Source organism: Hemitrygon akajei, chromosome 15 (genome assembly GCF_048418815.1).
Source record: "Hemitrygon akajei chromosome 15, sHemAka1.3, whole genome shotgun sequence".
Classification (NCBI taxonomy): Eukaryota; Metazoa; Chordata; class Chondrichthyes; order Myliobatiformes; family Dasyatidae; genus Hemitrygon; species Hemitrygon akajei.
In genome coordinates this window covers 3424331-3446325 of record NC_133138.1, presented here as the reverse complement: position 1 = coordinate 3446325, position 21995 = coordinate 3424331, and the positions used below count along the sequence as shown (strand labels likewise).

Genomic DNA, 21995 nt, shown 5'->3' with positions numbered 1-21995 from the left:
GGAGTATAGGAAACTGATACAGGACTTTGTGATATGGTGCAACTCAAATTACCTGCGTCTCAATATCACCAAGACCAAGGAGATGGTGGTGGACTTTAGGAGATCTAGGCCTCATATGGAGCCAGTGATCATTAATGGAGAATGTGTGGAGCAGGTTAAGACCTACAAGTATCTGGGCGTACAGTTAGACGAGAAGCTAGACTGGACTGCCAACACAGATGCCTTGTGCAGGAAGGCACAGAGTCGACTGTACTTCCTTAGAAGGTTGGCGTCATTCAATGTTTGTAGTGAGATGCTGAAGATGTTCTATAGGTCAGTTGTGGAGAGCGCCCTCTTCTTTGTGGTGGCGTGTTGGGGAGGCAGCATTAAGAAGAGGGACGCCTCACGTCTTAATAAGCTGGTAAGGAAGGCGTGCTCTGTCGTGGGCAAAGTACTGGAGAGTATAACATCGGTAGCAGAGCGAAGGGCGCTTAGTAGGCTACGGTCAATTATGGAAAACCCTGAACATCCTCTACATAGCACCATCCAGAGACAGAGAAGCAGTTTCAGCGACAGGTTGCTATCGATGCAATGCTCCTCAGACAGGATGAAGAGATCAATACTCCCCAATGCCATTCGGCTTTACAATTCAACCGCCAGGAGTAAGATATGTTAAAGTGCCGGGGTTAGGACTCAATGTATTTAAGTAAACTACTTAAGAACTTTTTAAAAGCTATTATTAATGCTTTTTGAGAGGGTGATTTTAGATGCAAATCATATTTTTACTGAGTTAAGTATTGTATGTAATTAGTTTTGTTACAATAAGTGTATGGGACATTGGAAAAAATGTTGAATTTCCCCATGGGGATGAATAAAGTATCTATCTATCTATCTCTCTCTCTCCAACACGGGAAACCCAGCGGTTCCCAAAAGGCTGAAGCCTGCCGACTTTTGAATGACTGTTATATTTCCAAATGGACAAGATATTATCCCCTAGACAACGATAGAGCTTATTTCTGATTGATCATTACTATACCTGCGCTTTAGATTGAGTATTGACGACGTATGTTATCTGAATGTTTGTATTAACCTTACGTTTGTGCCCTCTTTATAAATAAAAACGTTTGAAAATGGTACCATCAGACTTCAGCGGACCTCTATCTTTGCTAGTAAGTGATCCAGTTACGGGATACGTAACACACATAAGAAATGTACAGTATGTATTTCAATAATTAAACCACTGCGTTGCTTAGTAATAATTGCAGCTTTCATCCGGGCAGGGCCTTTCACATACTCCATTACTCTCACTTTATCCTTTAAAACTGTTCCGATCGGTGACCGACTGCAGCCTAACACTTTTCCAATGACCGAATGCCTCTCACCTCTTTCCAGTCGCTTTATTATTTCCACCTTACAGTATTTTCAACCGTGATCGTTTTCCGTCAATGGAACAGATACAGAACAGTATGTACTGTACTGTACACCGCGGGTGACGTGACTTGAGCTGCCCCAGGTCCTAAAATCCACCGTACTGCGACAGGTTAAATGGGACAAGTGGGGGCAGTGCTGACCCAAATACGTACAGTAAAACATCATAAACATCATAATACAGTACTGTACATAATAATACCGTAATAATAAAAGTAACTACATATGGTTGCATCGATGTCTTGCATACCGGAAGGGGCATTCGTGAGTAACATTATGATGGACCAGGTGCTGGAGAGGGCAGGTTTACTACTGGAGTCAATTTCTTGAAATAGGCATCAAGGGAGGCTTGTACAGAGCTTTTCTTTTTCTTGTCATAAATGGCCTTGTAGCAGCTGAGGTTCTTGGTAACTGCACGGTAAACTTTGGTGAACCTCTCTGTATTAGGGTCTTGCTCCTCTAACTTTGCCATCCCTGCTTCAATGAGACGAAAGGCTTCAGCTAACTTTTTCGGTCCCTGTGTTCCTAGGTCACAGTCTTTTTTTCTCAAACGCTCTCATCTGCTGCTCTAGTTCCATAAGGTCTTCATTGGTCAGTTCTTCAGCAAGGGAGTCGAGCATCATTGTCACTGATGTCGAACTGCAGTTCATTACCAACATCAACCACAGCTTACTGGCTTCAGCGATATCGTCAGCCGTAAATCCCTGAGAAGCACAATTTAAACCACACTCCTTTCATATTTGACTGCTTCACTTCATCCCAAGAATCAGCAATATTTTTAATGGCATTATAGATGTTATAATCCCTCCAGAACTCCCCTGAGCTCATCACATCATCTTGGGTAGGCCTGACTGCTTGTGAGAAGGTCCGCCGTAAATAATAGGCCTTCAAGGAGGCTGTGACTCCCTGATCCATGGGCTGAAGTAGCAATGTGGTGTTGGGGGGTAAAAATATGACTTTTACATTGGGGTGAAGGTCATCTAAAAGTGCTTGGATGTCCAGGTGCATTGTCAAGCACAAGGAGAATCTTGAAAGGAATTTTCTTGGCCAAGCAATAACGTTCAACAGCAGAAACAAAATGGTTCAAGAACCAATCTTCAAAGATGGCAACTGTAACCCAAGCCTTTGGATTTCCCTTCCAAATAACAGGAAGAGATGCCTTAATGATATGGCGAAGTGCCCTCGGATTTAGGGAGCGATACACAAGCAAAAGCTTGAGCTTGAAATCCCCGGATGTGTTACCCCCAAGCAACAACGTTAGCCTATTCTTCGATGCCTTATGCCCTGGTGCACTTTTTTCCTCTTTCAAAATGTAGGTCCTTTCAGGCATTTTTTTCCAAAATAAGCCAGTCTTATCTACATTAAAATATTTGGTCTGGCAAATAACCTTCCTCCTCAATTTTTTTTAAACATTTCAGGAAAATTACTCACAGCACTTACATTGGCACTCTCTGCTTCACCCTGCACTTGAATATTATGTAAATCTGCCCTCACTTTGAAACGATTGAACCAACCCCTACTCGCAACAAATTCTTCATCACAGGCAACTTCACATGCTGTACGTGCAGCTTTTAAATCACTGAAAAGGCTTTGAACCTCTTCTTGCAGTAAAGTAAGGCTAATAGGAATATTACGCTGATTTTGATCGTCTAACCAAATTAACAATAGCCAATCCATTTCAATAATCAAACCACTGCGTTGCTTAGTAATAACTGTAGCTTTCATCCAGGCAGGCCCTGTCACATGCTCCATTATCCTCACTTTATCCTTTAAAATTGTTCCGATAGTTGACTGACTGTAGTCTAACGCTCTTCCAATGGCGTCTCACCTCTTTCCAATCGCTTTATTATTTCCATCGCGATCGTTTTCCTTTTCTTTGATGCATCACCAACACTTGCATCGGATTTACGCTTTGGGGACATGGTTACAAGGGTAATTACGAGAAAAATTTAAGCCAAATACAAAGTCACACACTCAGCACAGTGTCAACGGCAACATGATCCGAATTAAAATGGCGGGACAGCTTTCCACAAGGCGACGAACTGCTGAAGCCTCGCAATGTTTTCATGAGCGTCACAACGTAGTGCGTGTGTTCGTTACTACGAACCATTGTACTGTATTTACAGTAACTCGGATTTTCAATATAATAGGCTTTATGGCAAGCCATTCGTAAGTACGAGTTGTCCGTAAGTCGGACGTTCGTAACTTGGGGACTGCCTGTATAGAATTGAGTTGTTGTTTAGCCAGGTGCTGCGGGTGGGGGTCTCGAGCACTGGGTGGTTGGACACTGACCGTAGAGCTTTGGGGGACACGGTTGTCACAAACACAGCACACAGCTAGCTGGTGGAGGTGAACTGAAAGATTAGGTTACATACCTGGCGACCAGACCCCGGGTCTGAAAAAGAAGAAAGAGGCAGCGTTAGGGACTTTTTTTGTGGCTCCCATCTGCTCTAGATCCCCGCGCTTCTGATGAACACCCCCCATCACTGCCCTGCTACAGTGACCTCTTGGCAGGAGTGATGTTCAAGGGGCTTACTGACCGTCGTGTGAAGAGAGAGGAGATCAGCTTTATTCAAATCATAAGATATAGGAGCAGAATTGGGCCATCGAGTCTGCTCCACCATTATCCCTTTCAACTCTGTTCTCCTGCCTTCTCCTGTAATCTTTGACTCCCTGACTAATCAAGAACCTATCAACCTCACTTTAAACATACCCAACGACTTGGTCTCCACAGCCGTCTGTGGCAATGAATTCCTCAGATTCATTACCCTCTGGCTAAAGGAATTCCTCCTCAGCTCTGTCCTAAATGACTGTCCCTCTATTCTGAGGCTGTGCCCTCTGGGCCTTATTGTGTTCAATTCTGGTCACCTCATTATAGGAAGGATGGAGAGAGTGCAGAGGAGATTTACCAGGATGTTGCCTGGTTTGGAGAACAAGTCATATGAAGCAAGGTTAGCAGAGCTGGGACTTTTCTCTTTGGAGCGTAGAAGAATGAGAGGGAACTTGATAGAGGTCTACAAGATTATGAGAGGCATAGATAGGGTGGATAGCGAGTACCTGTTTCCCAGGGCAACAATAGCAAACACCAGAGGGCAGATGTATAAAGTTAAGGGAGGGAAGTTTAGGGGAGACATCGGGGTAAGTTTTTTTTTAAAAGCACAAAGAGTTGTGAGTGCCTGGAATGGCTTGCCAGGGATGGTGGTGGAGGCTAAAACATTAGGGGTATTTAAAAACCTCTTGGACAGGCACATGGATGAAAGGAAAATGGAAGGTTATGGGGTAGTGTGGGTTTAGTACTTTTTTTAAGGATTATATGGGTTGGCACAACATGGAGGGCTGAAGGGCCTGTACTGTTCTATGGTTCTATTCCCCCACTATAGGAAACATCCTCTCCACATCCACTTTAACTAGTTTTCAATATTCAGGTTTCAATGAGATTCCCCCTCATTCTTCTAAACTCCAGTGGATACAGGCCCAAAGTCATTGCTCATCATACATTAACCCTTTCATTCCCCAAATAATCCTCGTGAATCTCCCCTAGACCCTCTCCAATGTCAGCACATCCTTTCCTAGATAAGGGGCCCAAAACTGCTGACAATGCAAGTGTGGTCCGAGCGATGCCTCATAAAGCCTCAGCATTACATCCTTGCTTTTATATTCTAGTCCTCTCGAAATGAATGCTAACATTGCATTTGCCTTCCTTACACTGACTCAACCTGCACGTTCACCGTTAGGGAATCCTGTACTTCGGAAATCCACAAAGGACCTGAACCTCTGGAGGAAGATGGTCTTCTGACCACTCGGACTTCCAAACAGATCTACATTTGGCCCCAGACGAATCCATACCTCAACCAGCACGGTGGTCTTCAGCTGCTCCAGGCGCCCAAGGGTGCTGCTGATGAGATGCTGCAACTCGTCCACTGCCGTCTGCAGCTGCTGGATGTGGGTGCCCACCTTGTCCAGGGCAGCATCCGTGTCCCGCTGCAGCTGCGCCAACAATGTCTCCTCCTCCCGTCGCAACGACTGGTGCATCTTCTCAAAGTCGGCCTTCACCCTGCGCTCCAGATCTGCCGATTGTGTCTGCGCACGGAGAGAAAGAGTTATCCCCACCACAGACACCTCCTTCCCCACAGCTAAAGACTCACACCCCCCAACTAAAATCGGTAAACTCAGGGTCTCCACGAAAGCATAACGGTTAGCGTGAAGCTATTACAGCTGAGTGCGCCAGAGCTTAGCGATAAATACTAGTGTCCTTTGCAAGTTTATACCTTCCTTCCCGTGTGTGTGTGGGTTTCCTCCCACAGCCCAAAGACGTACCGGTTACTCAGTTAAATGGTCTTTGTAAACTGTCCTGTGATTAGGCTAGGGGTAAATAAATGTGTTGCTGGGCAGCGTGACTTGTTGGACTGAAGGACCTATTCTACGCCTCCGCCCTGCCGCGCTCCGTATCGCCCTCCGCCCTGTCGCGCTCCGTATCGCCCCTCCGCCCTGTCGCGCTCCGTATCGCCCCTCCGCCCTGTCGCGCTCCGTATCTCGCCTCCGCCCTGTCGCGCTCCGTATCGCCCTCCGCCCTGTCGCGCTCCGTATCGCCCCTCCGCCCTGTCGCGCTCCGCACCGCTGCTGTCGAAGGTGAATTTCTAGGCACAGGGTACAACACCAAACCTGAAGCTGGACCCACTTCATACCTTAATCCCTGAAATCTGATCCTTGTCCCTTTTCAGCATCTTCACAAACTTGTTGGCCTGCTCTCGGTGATTCTTCAACACCTCGTTCAGCTGTTTCTGAAACAGAAACAGACGCTGGATTTTGGTGTAGAACTGTTTTTTCAAGTTTGTCATCTGACTACATACCAACAACCAAATGATACACTCTTCTGGACCACGATGCATTCACTAAACATACAACACAGCACAAAAAATATTACCACAAATATGTTCATAAAATGTAATTCAAAATGCATGCAGTGGGCAGCCCAGGTAAACAGTGAACAGCTCGCTGTCCTGGAGACAAGACCTCAGTGGTGGCAGGGTATTCATCAGTCTCACAGCCCGGGGGAAGAAGCTGTTACCCAGTCGGGCAGCCCTAGCCCTGATGCTCCTGTACCTCCTTCCTGACGGTGGTGGGTCAGAGAGATTGTGGGATGGGTGGTAGAGACCCTCAACAATGCTTCAGCCCTTCGTCTACAGGGTCCATCACAATGCGGGGAGGGAGATGCTGCTGATCTTCTCGGGGATTTTGACTGAATGAAATCTGTGTTTTTAAAAAAAAACCTACCTCTGACATTTCCCTGATACTTTCCTGCAATCACCTTAAAATTGTGCCCCCTATCAACCATTTCTCCCTGGGGAGAAAGTCTGGATGTCCAGACTTTCGGGGGCTTAACTGGGGCACGACTGAAGTCGGACCGTGCGGCCGCGGGAGTATTTAAAGAGAACAGTAGATGGAACGGGCGACGGAGTAGAGGGGGACAGAGTAGGAAGGCTTTAACTTGAGAGGCTTCGGCGAGCAGAGGCTGAGGACGAGCTTCACTCCAAGTGAGGTAAGGCCGGGTAAGTTCCTTTAAAATGAGAAAGTTTCAAAAGTTGAGGCAAGTATTGGGTAGGTCATGGCAGCTGAGATCGGCCCCGTGGTTTGTTCATCCTGCAGCATGTGCGAAATCAGGGATACTTCCAGTGTTCCTGACGACTATGTGTGCAGGAAGTGTGTCCAGCTGCAGCTTCTGGCAGACCACATTGAGCGTCTGGAGCTGCGATTGGATTCATACTGGAGCATCCGCGATGCTGAGAAAGTCATGAATAGCACGTTCAGTGAGTTGGCCACACCGCAGGTAAAGGCTACACAGGCAGAAAGGGAAGGGGTGGCCACTAGACAGCGTAGCAGTAGGCAGGTAGTGCAGGAGTCCCCTGAGGTCATCTCCCTCCTAAACATATATACTGTTTTGGATACTGTTGGGGGAGATGTCTCATCAGGGGAAGGCAGCAGCAGCCGAGTTCATTGCACCATGAGTGGCTCTGCGGCACAGGAGGGAAGGAAACGGAGTGGGAGAGCTATAGTGATAGGGGGTTCAATTGTAAGGAGAATAGATAGGCGTTTCTGCGGCCACAAACGAGACTCCAGGATGGTATGTTGCCTCCCTGGTGCAAGGGTCAAGGATGTCTCTGAGCGGCTGCAGGACATTCTGGAATGGGAGGGTGAACAGCCAGTGGTCGTGGTGCACATAGGTACCAATGATATAGGTAAAAAACGGGATGAGGTCCTACAAGGTGAATTTAGGGAGTTAGGAGATAAACTAAAAAGTAGGACCACAAAGGTAATAATCTCTGGATTACTACCAGTGCCACGTGCTAGTCAGAGTAGAAATAGGAGGATATTTCAGATGAATACGTGGCTTGAAAAATGGTGCAAGGGGGAGAAATTCAAATTTCTGGGGCATTGGAGCCAGTTCTGGGGGAGGTAGGACCGTTATAAACAGGACGGTCTGCACCTGGGCTGGACTGGAACCAATGTCCTAGGGGGAGCGTTTGCTACTGCTGTTCAGGAGGCTTTAAACTAATGTGGCAGGGGGATGGGAACAAGTGCAGAGAGACAGAGGGATGTAAAATGAGGGTAGAAGCAAAAAGTAGAAAGGTGAAAAGTAAAAGTGGCAGGCAGGCAAATCCAGGGCAAAAAACAAAACGGGCCACTTTTCAACATAATTGTATAAGGGCTAAGAGTGTTGTGAAAACAAGCCTGAAGGCTTTGTGTGTCAATGTGAGGAGCATTCGTAACAAGGTGGATGAATTGAATGTGCAGATAGTTATTAATGAATATGATATAGTTGGGATCACAGAGACATGGCTCCAGGGTGACCAAGGATGGGAGCTCAACATCCAGGGATATTCAATATTCAGGAGGGATAGACAGGAAAGAAAAGGAGGTGGGGTAGCATTGCTGGTTAGAGAGGAGATTAACGCAATAGAAAGGAAGGACATTAGCCTGGAGGATGTGGAATCAATATGGGTAGAGCTGCATAACACTAAGGGGCAGAAAACGCTGGTGGGAGTTGTGTACAGGCCACCTAACAGTAGTAGTGAGGTTGGGGATGGCATTAAACAGGAAATTAGAAATGCGTGCAATAAAGGAACAGTAGTTACAATGGGTGACTCCAATCTACATATAGATTGGATGAACCAAATTGTTAAGAGTGCTGAGGAAGAGGATTTCTTGGAATGTATGCGGGATGGTTTTCTGAACCAACATGTCGAGGAATCAACTAGAGAGCAGGCCATTCTAGATTGGGTATTGAGCAATGAGGAAGGGTTAGTTAGCAATCTTGTCGTGCAAGGCCCCTAGGGTAAGAGTGACCATAATATGGTGGAATTCTTCATTAAGATGGAGAGTGACATAGTTAATTCAGAAACAAAGGTTCTGAACTTAAAGAAGGGTAACTTTGAAGGTATGAGACGTGAATTAGCTAAGATAGACTAGCAAATGATACTTAAAGGGTTGACGGTGGATATGCAATGACAAGCATTTAAAGATCGCATGGATGAACTACAACAATTGTTCATATCAGTTTGGCAAAAGAATACACCAGGGAAGGTAGTGCACCCGTGGCTGACAAGGGAAATAAGGGATAGTATCAAGTCCAAAGAAGAAACATATAAATTAGCAAAAAAAAAGCAGCACACCTGAGGACTGGGAGAAATTCAGAGACCAGCAGAGGAGGACAAAGGGCTTAATTAGGAACGGGAAAAAAGATTATGAGAGAAAGCTGGCAGGGAACATAAAAACTGACTGTAAAAGCTTTTATAGATATGTGAAAAGAAAAAGATTGGTCAAGACAAATGTAGGTCCCTTACAGTCAGAAACAGATGAATTGATCATAGGGAACAAAGACATGGCAGACCAATTGAATAACTACTTTGGTTCTGTCTTCACTAAGGAGGACATAAATAATCTTCCGGAAATAGTAAGGGACCGAGGGTCTAGTGAGATGGAGGAACTGAGGAAAATACATGTTAGTAGGGAAGTGGTGTTAGGTAAATTGAAGGGATTAAAGGCAGATAAATCCCCAGGGCCAGATGGTCTGCATCCCAGAGTGCTTAAGGAAGTAGCTCAAGAAATAGTGGATGCACTAGTAATAATTTTTCAAAACTCCTTAGATTCTGGATTAGTTCCTGAGGATTGGAGGGTGGCTAATGTAACCCTACTTTTTAAAAAAGGAGAGAAAAACCGGGGAATTATAGACCAGTTAGTCTGACATTGGTGGTGGGGAAAATGCTAGAGTCGGTTATCAAAGATGTGATAACAGCACATTTGGAAAGAGGTGAAATCATCGGACAAAGTCAGCATGGATTTGTGAAAGGAAAATCATGTCTGACGAATCTTAGAATTTTTTGAAGATGTAACTAGTAGAGTGGATAGGGGAGAGCCAGTGGATGTGGTCTATTTAGATTTTCAAAAGGCTTTTGACAAGGTCCCACACAGGAGATTAATGCGCAAACTTAAAGCACACGGTATTGGGGGTATGGTATTGATGTGGATAGAGAATTGGTTGGCAGACAGGAAGCAAAGAGTGGGAGTAAACGGGACCTTTTCAGAATGGCAGGCAGTGACAAGTGGGGTACCGCAAGGCTCAGTGCTGGGACCCCAGTTGTTTACAATATATATTAATGATTTAGACGAGGGAATTAAATGCAGCATCTCCAAGTTTGCGGATGCTACGAAGCTGGGCGGCGGTGTTAGCTGTGAGGAGGATGCTAAGAGGATGCAGGGTGACTTGGATAGGTTAGGTGAGTGGGCAAATTCATGGCAGATGCAATTTAATGTGGATAAATGTGAGGTTATCCACTTTGGTTGCAAGAACAGGGAAACAGATTTTTATCTGAACGGTGGCTGATTAGGAAAAGGGGAGATGCAACGAGACCTGGGTGTCATTGTACACCAGTCATTGAAGGTGGGCATGTAGGTACAGCAGGCAGTGAAAAAGGCAAATGGTATGTTGGCATTCATAGCAAAAGGATTTGAGTACAGGAGCAGGGAGGTTTTACTGCAGTTGTACAAGTCCTTGGTGAGACCACACCTAGAGTATTGTGTGCAGTTTTGGTCCCCTAATCTGAGGAAAGACATTCTTGCCATAGAAGGAGTACAAAGAAGGTTCACCAGATTGATTCCTGGGATGGCAGGACTTTCATATGAAGAAAGACTGGATCGACTAGGCTTATACTCACTGGAATTTAGAAGATTGAGGGGGGATCTTATTGAAACGTATAAAATTCTAAAGGGATTGGACAGGCTAGATGCAGGAAGATTGTTTCGGATGTTGGGGAAGTCCAGAATGAGGGGTCACAGTTTAAGGATAAAGAGGAAGCCTTTTAGGACCGAGATGAGGAAAAACTTCTTCACACAGAGAGTGGTGAATCTGTGGAATTCTCTGCCACAGGAAACAGTTGAGGCCGGTTCATTGGCTATATTTAAGAGGAAGTTAGATATGGCCCTTGTGGCTAAAGGGATCGGGGGTATGGAGAGAAAACAGGTACAGGGTTCTGAGTTGGATGATCAGCCATGATCACACTGAATGGCGGTGCAGGCTCGAAGGGCCAAATGGCCTACTCCTGCACTTATTTTCTATGTCCACTAGATCTATGTCTCTCATCATCTTGTACACCTGTCATGAACAGAGAATGCATTCAGATGAGGAGGACTTTCTTTAGACAGAGGGTGGTTAATCTGTGGAACTCATTGCCACAGACGACTGTGGAGGCCAAATCAATGGGTATATTTAAAGCAAGCATGAGGAAATCTGCAGATGCTGGAAATTCAAGCAACACACACACAAAATGCTGGTGGAAGGGTCTCGGCCCGAAATGTCGACAGGGCTTCTCCTTATAGATGCTGCCTGGCCTGCTGCATTCCACCAGCATTTTGTGTCTGCGGGGTATATTTAAAGTGGAGGTTGATAGGTTCTTGATTAGTCAGGGTGTCAAAGTTTACGGGGAGAAGGCAGGAGAATGGTGTTGAGAGGGATAATAAATCAGCCATGATGGAATGGTGGAGGAGACTTGATGGGCCGAATGGCCTAATTCTGTTGCTTTGTCTTACAGTCAATGGGACAGTTAAGAGACTCTTAGACAGGCACGTGAATTATAAAAACATGGAGGGTTATGCAGGGGAGAATGGTTAGATTGAACTTGGAGTAGGTTAAAGGTTGGGATAGCATTGTGGGCTGAAGGGCCTATACTGCTCTAGGTTTCAGTACAGTGTAATTGTCCACCCCCAGGAGTTTCTCAGCACCATGTCCTGAATTCAAATCACCTTCCCAACTGGTTCAGTCTCCTGTCACACAAGACAGTGACAATAAACCCTATTTTATCATCCTGGCATCCTGAAAGCACATTGTTCAGTTCCACTCACACCCCGTGCACAAGACCGACACGTTCAGGGACAGGGCTGACTGGACAGCCATCACTCTCTGGTACGGAGAGGCCACTGCACAGCACTGGGGAAAGCTGCGGAGAGTTGTGAACTCAGCCAGCTCCACCAGAGACACCCGCATCAGGGACAGCTTCGTTTCAAGATGGTAAATTCAAATTTCAAGCTCAAAGTAGGTACATTAAAATCAAAGTACGTATGCAGTATAGAACCCGAGATTCACCGTCCCGCAGGCAAAAACACCATGGAACCCGATTTTAAAAAACCAACGCACGAACAATCACGCAAACAGCAAAAGATGAGCAAATAACACACAGATTATTAAACATCAAACTGTAGAGTTCCCAAAACGGTCCGAGAGCCAAAGCCACCGAGTCAGTTCAGTTTAGCACAGTGCCGATGACTGCCGGCCTCAGCTGTAGAGCCAGTTCCGTGCCAAAGCGCCTCGATCAAATCGCACAAATAGCAAAAAAAGAGTAACCAGATACACATGGAACATCAACCGCAGAGTGCTCCAAAATGAATCCACAAGCCTGGAGTCCCACAGCCACAAGGTGATCCATCTGCACCTTCCTAAGGCAGCAGCCACAGGGAGACTGTCTGAAACGTAGACAGATGGTGCTAAACACATGCCATCGTCATCCTCATTGATTTCAATCTCACCTGATGTTCTAATTGGCAAGAAGCAAGCGAGCCGACCGTGGACTGGTGTTCTACCGTCAGGAAACGATAGCCACACACTGCGCTCTCAACCTCACTGAATTCCCCAGCATCCACCACTAAGGACCCTTGGCATCCAGGACATGCCCTCTTCCCATCGCTACCATCAGGGAGGAGGGACAGGAGCCTGAAGACCCCTCTTCCCATTGTTACCACCAGGGAGGGGGTACAGGAGCCTGAAGACCCCTCTTCCCATCGCTACCACCAGGGAGGAGGGACAGGAGCCTGAAGACCCCTCTTCTCATTGCTACCATCAGGGAGGGGGTACAGGAGCCTGAAGACCCCTCTTCCCATCGCTACCATCAGGGAGGAGGGACAGGAGCCTGAAGACCCCTCTTCCCATCGCTACCATCAGGGAGGAGGGACAGGAGCCTGAAGACCCCTCTTCCCATTGTTACCACCAGAGAGGGAGTACAGGAGCCTGAAGACCCCTCTTCCCATTGTTACCACCAGTCAGGGAGTACAGGAGCCTGAAGACCTCTCTTACCACCAGGGAGGAGGTACAGGAGCCTGAAGACCCCTCTTCCCATTGCTACCATCAGGGAGGAGGTACAGGAGCCTGAAGACCCCTCTTCTCATTGCTACCACCAGGGAGGAGGTACAGGAGCCTGAAGACCCCTCTTCTCATTGCTAGCATCAGGGAGGAGGCACAGGAGCCTGAAGACCTCTCTTACCACCAGGGAGGAGGTACAGGAGCCTGAAGACCCCTCTTCCCATTGCTACCATCAGGGAGGAGGTACAGGAGCCTGAAGACCCCTCTTCTCATTGCTACCACCAGGGAGGAGGTACAGGAGCCTGAAGACCCCTCTTCTCATTGCTACCACCAGGGAGGAGGTACAGGAGCCTGAAGACCCCTCTTCTCATTGTTACCACCAGGGAGGAGGTACAGGAGCCTGAAGACCCCTGTTCCCACTGCTACCATCAGGAGGTACAGGAGCCTGAAGACCCCTCTTCCCATTGTTACCACCAGAGAGGGAGTACAGGAGCCTGAAGACCCCTCTTCCCATTGTTACCACCAGACAGGGAGTACAGGAGCCTGAAGACCCCTCTTCTCATTGCTACCATTAGGGAGGAGGGACAGGAGCCTGAAGACCCCTCTTCTCATTGTTACCACCAGGGAGGAGGTACAGGAGCCTGAAGACCCCTGTTCCCACTGCTACCATCAGGAGGTACAGGAGCCTGAAGACCCGTCTTCCCATTGTTACCACCAGAGAGGGAGTACAGGAGCCTGAAGACCCCTCTTCCCATTGTTACCACCAGACAGGGAGTACAGGAGCCTGAAGACCTCTCTTACCACCAGGGAGGAGGTACAGGAGCCTGAAGACCCCTCTTCCCATTGCTACCATCAGGGAGGAGGTACAGGAGCCTGAAGACCCCTCTTCTCATTGCTACCACCAGGGAGGAGGTACAGGAGCCTGAAGACCCCTCTTCTCATTGCTACCACCAGGGAGGAGGTACAGGAGCCTGAAGACCCCTCTTCTCATTGCTACCACCAGGGAGGAGGTACAGGAGCCTGAAGACCCCTCTTCTCATTGCTACCACCAGGGAGGTGGTACAGGAGCCTGAAGACCCCTCTTCTCATTGCTACCACCAGGGAGGAGGTACAGGAGCCTGAAGACCCCTCTTCTCATTGCTACCACCAGGGAGGAGGTACAGGAGCCTGAAGACTCACACTCAGTATTACAGGAACAGCTTCTTTCTGAACAATGCACTATTTTGCTCTCTTTGGACTTTTTTTAAAAAATGGTTTTGGTTTTCTAACCGATAGTATATTTTATGTACTGCTGAACGTTTTTACAAGAGGCAAGGTGTGGATGGGTATAGTCAAGGTAACTGGTTTATAAAAGATGTGAGTGGACAGTTTGTCTCCAGAGATGGAGACAGAGATCGAGAAAGGGGTCACAAATGGACCAAGTGAACTTCAGGCCAGGGTGGAAGTGGAGGCAAAGTTGATGAAACTGACCAGCTCAGCAAATCAACGTTGGAAGTGTTGGGGAGCCTTACCAGTGAAGACTTGGAGCGTAGACTGTTCTACATAGCCAATGATAGGCTACCCGTCGTTTGGAGAGAGTGGGAGGAGCCAAAGGAGAAAATGCTGAGGGTGAGGACAAGTTCTGCCAGAGGGTTGGGGGAGGGGGTGGTGGAGGGGAAAATGGATGGGTCTTCTGTTAAGGAAAAAAAAGGCAGAGAGCTTGAAGCCTTTTTGATGGGGAATAGAAGTGTATCGGGAGTAAGCACGTAATGCAAGAAGAGTAGCTGTACAACGCAATGCATGATAATATAGAAAATTGAAAAATCATTAAACTACATACATATTAAAAAGGTTAAAATAGTGCAAAAACAGAAATATATACTTAAAATAGTGAGGTCGTGCTTCATGGGTTCAATGCCCATTCAGAAATCTGATGGCAGAGGGGAAGAAGTTGTTCCTGAAACGTTGAGTGTTGTACCTTCAGGCTCCTGTACCTCCTCCCTGACGGTAACAATGAGAAGAGTGTAACGCCCTGGGTGATGGGTAACGCCCTGGGTCCTGGGTGATGGGGTCATACATAATGGATACTGCCTTTTTGAGGCATCCATTCCCTTTTGAAGATCTTCTCGATGGTAAGGAGGTGACAAGAGCTGTACCTCAGGACATCTTGGGACTTTCTGAATATGATCCAGCCAACACAGCAACAGAGAGAACTGAGAAACGATAGCAGATCAGGGTTCATGAGACAGTGGTGAAATCCGAATTTGAACCACAGCTCGGCCAAACAGCAGCAGGCCAGCAATCTAAACTCAGAGCAATGGTAGGATTAGTTTCATGTGAAACCCCTTTTTACTGGGCATCTCTAAAAACATGGTTGTTTAGACCCTCACTAACAAGCCAATGGACTCAGCGGTGAGAAAGCCTCCTTTCTCAAACTCCATGTGTCTGGGGTTGAAATGACTTGGGTCCCACCAGACTGGGAGAGCCGAGGTGTCTCGACCACCCGCACCCCAATCTGAGTGAATACTGTATAAATGCTGCCCGTCTGTCAGCAAGAAATAATGGATTGTGCATTGTACACAATTATAGAAAGGTGCATTTATGAATATTAATTTAAACAAATTGTTAAAGAACAAAAGGTGAAAAAAGAAAAAGGGGCCCATTAACAGTCAAATGTGCACCAAGTTGGAGCTCTGATCTTCCAAGAGCTGGAGGTGTCCTTGTACTCACGGCGCCAACTCCTATGCACCGACCACCGATAGAATTTCCCATCTTGGACTCCACTGAATCATGCGTTCCAGTTGGATTGAATCCCACCTCCAGTTCTCACAACCTTCTCTCTCCATTTCCTGGCGAGACGGCCCTCAACCCCTTTAGCATCCATCACAAATCCTCTCCCCACAGCTTTTGACAACCTTCTCCCAATCCACCATCCTGATTGGCTGACTGACATTCCCAAGCTGAACATCACAGCCCCTCATCTTTAAAGTAACCCAACCACCAGCAGAACACACTGCTTCAACAGAAAGCCATTAACTGAAATACCGAACAGTGTTAGCTTAACCAGGGCGTTACACACAAGAACATGAATAACATCAAGATTGTTAGCAGCCAGTCTCAAGAAACCCAGCATACACACCAACTCACTGAATTTAATCTCCAATTACTTTCATCACATCAGCAAAACCAAGAAACTGACTGTGGACTTCAGGAAAGGGGAAGCCAAAGGAAAACACCAGTCCTCACTGAGGGATCTGCAGTTTCACGTTCCTGTGTGTCAACATCTCTGAAGATCTATTCTAGGCCTGACACACTGAAGCAATCCCAAAGAAGCACAACAGCAGCTACACTACATTTCATTACTAGTTTGAGGAGAATTGGTATGTCACCAGAGATTCTCACAAATTTTTAGAGATGTAGCGTGGAGGGAATTATAACTCATCGTCAGATATGGAGGGGCCACTGCGCAGGATTGGAAAAGACTGCAGAAGGTTGTACAATCATGGGCACTAGTATCCCCAGCATTGAGGACAGTGTGACCCTCAAGAGCTAAACTCCAAACAGCGTCACCCTCAGGATCTCACAAGCCTCTCTACCACGGAGGTGTTGATCCTTGGTTAAGATTATCAAGTGGTAATGAGAATATTATCAGCCCCAGCTCTATTCCTGCTGTGCCTCCCTGTGACTGTATGGTTTTCTTCTAGGTGCTCCAGTTTTAAAAGACATACAGGTCAGGGTTAGTGAGTTGTGGGCATACTTTGTGGTGACACTCGCACGCTGCCCCCAGCACATCCTCGGACTGTGTTGGTTGTTGACACAAACGACGCATCGCACGTATGTCTCGATGTACGTGTGACAATTCAAGCTAATCTTTATCCCAATGACCAATCACAAAAACACATCCAGAGGCAATGAGTGTAACCACAGCCACACTGAGACAGACTCAGCAAAGCAGGGCTGGCCTGAGAGGAGTACTGACCCCAGGACCAGGAAGAATATTGCAGATGTTCAAATGCAGGACAAATAAACCACAAACTCCCACTCAACGTCCTCGCAAGAAATAATTTGAAACATTTATCCTGAACTTTTCACAACCCCAGTGAAAGACCCACGGTCACTGTGGATACCCAGTGCTAAACGTGCAAATTGATGCACCCCAAAGATCAAATTTCAAAGTAAACTTATTAAAGTACATTTATGCCACGATATACAATCCCGAGATTCATTTTCTTGTGGGCATTCACAGTAAATACAAGAAACACAGTGAAATCAATGGAAGACCACAGGACAGACAGACCATAAGACATAGGAGCCATTCAGCCTATCGAGTCTGCTCTGCCATTCCATCACGGCTGATCCCAGATACACCGGCCTTCTCACCAAATCCTTTGGTGCCCTGGACGTGGCCTCCATTGCACTCTGTGGCAGAGCTTTCCACAGATTCACCACTCCCTGGCTAAAAGAAATTCCTCCTTACCTCTGTTCTGAAAGGTCACCCCTCAATTGTGAGGCTGTGTCCTCTAGTTCTGGATACCCCCACCAGAGGAAACATTCTCTCCATATCCACCTTATCCAGTCCTTTCAACATTTGGTTGGTTTCAATGAGGTCCCCTTGTATTCTGCCAAGAACATCCTGCCAAGCACACTGATCCCCTTTGTCAGGAAAGATGTCATTCCACAAGAGTTAGAAATCCTCTTGGATCTGGGGGGGGGGGGGGGGGGGGGGTGCGTGTGTGCGCGCGCGTATATATATATACACACACACACAGACATAGGAGCAGAATTAGGCCATTCAGCCCATTGAGTCTGCTCCGACATTTCATCATGGCTGATCCCAGATCCAATTCAATCCCATACACCTGCCCTCTCACCATATCCTTTGATGCCCCACCCAATCAGGAATCTAGCAACCTCTGCATTAAATATACCCACAGACTTGGCCTCCACTGCACTCTGTGGCAGAGCATTCCACAGACTCACAACTCTCCGGCAAAAAAATTCTTCCTTACTCCTGTTCTAAATGGTCACCCCTCAATTTTGAGGCTGTGGCCCCTCATTCTGGATACCCACCCACCAAATGAAAAATCCTCTCTACACCCACTCCATCTAATTCTTTCAATATGCGATAGATTTCAATGATAATCCCCCCCCCCAGCATTCTTCTAAAATCCAATGAGTACTGTCCCAAAGATGCCAAACACTCCTCATGTTAACCCCTCCATTCCCAGAATCATCCTTGTGAACCTCCTCTGGACTCTCTCCATTGAGAAGACATCCTTTCTGAGATATGGAGCCCAAAACTGTTGACAATACTCCAAGTGTGGCCTGACTAGTGTCTTATAAAAGTTCAGGGTTTCGAAGGATTTCATATTGAAACTTCGAATGTACTTCTTTCCATAGATGCTGCCTGGCCTGCTGAGTTCCCCAGCATTTTGTGTGTGTTGCTTGGATTTCCAGCATCTGCAGATTTTCTCTTGTTTGTGGCCCAACGTTGTCTCCTTGTTTTTATCTTCTATTCCCCTTGAAATAAATCCCAACATTGCATTTGCCCTCTTTACCACACTCAACCTGTAAATTAACCTTCTGGGAGTCTTGCACAAGGACTCCTAAGTCCCTCTGCACTTCTGATGTTTGAACCTTTTCCCCATTTAGATAATAGTCTGCACTATTGTTCCTTTTAGTAAAATGCATTATCATACATTTCCCAACACTGTGTTCCATCTGACATATTTTTTGCCCATTCTTCCAATTTGTCTAAATCCTGCTGCAATCGCATCACTTCCTCAGCACTACCTACCCCTCCACCTATCTTCGTATCATCCCCAAACTTTGCCAGAATGCCATCAATTCCATTATCCAAATCACTGACAAACATTGTGAAAGTAGTGGTCCCGATAATCACCCCAGAGGAACACCACGTTACCGGCTAGAAAAGACCCCTTTTATCCCTACTCACTGCCTCCTGTCAGCCATTCCTCTAGCCACACCAGTATCTTTCCTGTAAAGCCATAGGATTTTGTTAACCACCCTCATGTGAGGCACCTTTATCAAACGCCTTCTGCAGATCCAGGTAAATTACATCCACTGCCTCTTTGTCCACCCTGCTTGTTACTTCCTTGAAGAACTCGAACAGATTTGTCAGACAAGATTTCCCTTCACAGAAATCATGCTGACTTCGACTTATTTTATCATTAGTCTCCAAGTACCCCAAAATCTCATCTTTAATAGATTTCAACACTTTCCCAACACTGAGGTTCAGCGAACTGGCCTATAATTTCCTTTCTTTTGCCTTCCTCCCTTCTTAAAGAGTGGAGAGACATTTGCAATTTTCCAGTCCTTGGGGACCATCCCAGAATCAAGTGATTCCTGAAAGATTATGACCAATGCATCCGTTATCTCTTCAGCAACCTCTCTCAGGACTCTGGAATGTAGTCCATCTGGTCCAGGTGACTTATCCACCTTAAAACCTTTGAGTTTGCCTAGCACTTTTCCCTTTGTAATAGCAATGGCACTCACTCCTGCTCCCTGACACTCACAGACCCCAGGCAGACTGCTAATGTCTTCCACAGTGAAGACTGATGCAAAGTACCCATGAAGTTCATCTGCCATTTCTTTGTCCCCCATTACTACCTCACCAGCATCATTTTCCAATATCAATTCTTATCTTCCTTTTTCTCTTTATATAACTGAAAAAAATGTGTAGTATTCTGCTTTATATTATTGGCTAGTTTGCCCTCATATTTAATCTTTTCCCTTCTTATAGCTTTTTTAGTTGCCTTTTGTCGGGCTTTAAAAGCTTCCTAATCATCTAACTTCCCACTCACTGTTGCTGCCTTATATGCCCTTTCCTTGGCTTTTATGCAGTCCTCAATTTTCCTTGTCAGCCACAGTTGTCTGTCCCAGCATTTGAAAACAGCTTCTTCTGTGGGACATACAGTATCTAACTTGCGCCTTGTGAACTATTCCCAGAAACTTCAGCCATCTCTACTCTGCCGTCATCCCTGCCAGTATCCTCCTCCAATCCACGTGGGCAAGCTCCTCTCTCGTGCCTCTGTAATTCCTTTACAGTACTTTATTCCATTGCGATACTGATACATGTGAATTGTGCTTCTCCCTCTCCAATCGCAGTATGAATTCAATCATATTATGATCACTGTCTCCTAAGGGTTCCTTTACATTAAGCTCCCTAATAAGATCTGGGTTATTACACAACACCCAATCTAAGATGGCCTTTCCCCGGGAAGGCTCAAGCACAAGCTGCTCTAAAAAGCCATCTCGTAGGCATTCAACAAATTCCCTCTCTTGCGATCAGACACCAACGCGCTTCCCAATCTCCTTGCATATTGAAGTCCCCCATTACAACTGTGTCATTACCTTTATTACATGCCTTTTCCAGCTCCCTTTGCAATCTCACCACCACATCTTGGGGGCCTATGTATGATTCCCAAAATGGCTATTTTTAACCTGGTAGTTTCTCCCACAAAGATTCAACATTCTCTGACCCTATGTCACCACTTTCTAAAGATGTAATCCCATCTTTTACCAACAGAGCCACACCACTGTCTATGCCTTCCTGTCTGTCCTTTTGATATGAAGTATATCATTTGATGTTAAGCTCCCAACTATGACCTTCTTTCACCACGACTCAATGATGCCCATAATATCATACCGACCAAACTCGAAATGCACCACGAGCTTGTCCACCTTATTCTGAAAGCTACACACAGCCCTAAATTCTTCACCTTTTTGAATTTTGCCTCTGGTACAATTTAACTCTTTGCTCTGTCTGCATTTGTACCCAATCATTGGCTTGTCCTTCCTTACATTCATGTTACACCCAGCATCTACTTGTTACTACCTCTCACCCCTCGCCCCCTCCACTCCCATCCTCCGTCCTTGACCCCTCCTCTCCCACTCGCCACCTTCCTCCCACCCCACCTCCACTCCCCTCATACCTCACCCTTCACCTTCTACACTCCTCCCCAAGCTCACAACCCACTCTTCCCTCCCCCGCTCCTCACGTCCTCATCCCCCTCCTCCCTCCCCACCAAGCTCTCCCTCTTACACACCACTCCACTGCCCCTCACAACACTCATCCTCACACCCTCCCCCTCCCTCCCTCATCACTACCCTCCCCTCCCTCCTCTCTCTCCCTCATCACTACCCTCCCCTCCCTCCCTCCCTCATCACTACCCTCCCTACCTACCTGCAGTCGGAGTCGGTAGTCCTGTGTACTCGCCCCCCCCACCCTCTCTCCCTCCTCACTACCCTCCCCTCCCTACCTACCTGCAGTCGGAGTCGGTAGTCCTGTGTACTCGCCCCCCCCCCACCCTCTCTCCCTCCTCACTACCCTCCCCTCCCTACCTACCTGCAGTCGGAGTCGGTAGTCCTGTGTACTCGCCCCCCCACCCTCTCTCCCTCCTCACTACCCTCCCCTCCCTACCTACCTGCAGTCGGAGTCGGTAGTCCTGTGTACTCGCCCCCCTCACCCTCTCCACTACCCCAGCCACCAGGTAGTTGGCTCGGAAGTTTTTGCCGCTGAACTGGCGGCGACACTGCGGACAAGAGACGGGCGGCCCCCCCTTCCAGCAGCGCACGATGCATTTCCTGCAAAAATGGTGCATGCAGTCGAGCATCACAGGCTCCTGGAACATCTCGCAGCAAATGCAACAGATCAGCTCGTCCGCCACCGCCTCCATCGCCCCGACCAAGAGATCCAGACGCCACTTCCGCCTTCTTCCCCTTGTCGTCCCGCCCCCACACGCCTTCACCAATCACCGCGCGAGCTCCCCAGATTTAGCCAAATCAGCTCAAACAGCAGCCAATAGAAAGCGGGATCCTGGAGGTAGCGAGACGATTGACAGGCTGGGATTGAATTGTTTATTGAGAAAGTTTGGTTCAACTTCAGCGATCAGAAGTTCAACTTTGTCAGCAAATGCATTTAAGTGGATTTGGAGTTTGCTGTGGTGTGTTGACGTCCAAT

General features: G+C 47.0%; 1 protein-coding gene across 1 annotated transcript in view; it reads right to left on the bottom strand.

The window, feature by feature from the left end:
- trim105 (tripartite motif containing 105) overlaps positions 1-21759 on the bottom strand; it is a 36065-nt gene extending 14306 nt beyond the window's left edge. Inside the window, exons 1-4 of the mRNA XM_073067064.1 lie at positions 21460-21759; positions 6093-6188; positions 5254-5487; positions 3783-3802 (exon numbers count right to left, since the gene is read on the bottom strand). Coding sequence (XP_072923165.1) covers positions 3783-3802; positions 5254-5487; positions 6093-6188; positions 21460-21711 — 602 coding nt within the window. The 5' untranslated portion in view covers positions 21712-21759. The remainder of the gene's footprint in view (positions 1-3782; positions 3803-5253; positions 5488-6092; positions 6189-21459) is intronic.
- Between the last annotated feature and the right edge of the window lie 236 nt (positions 21760-21995).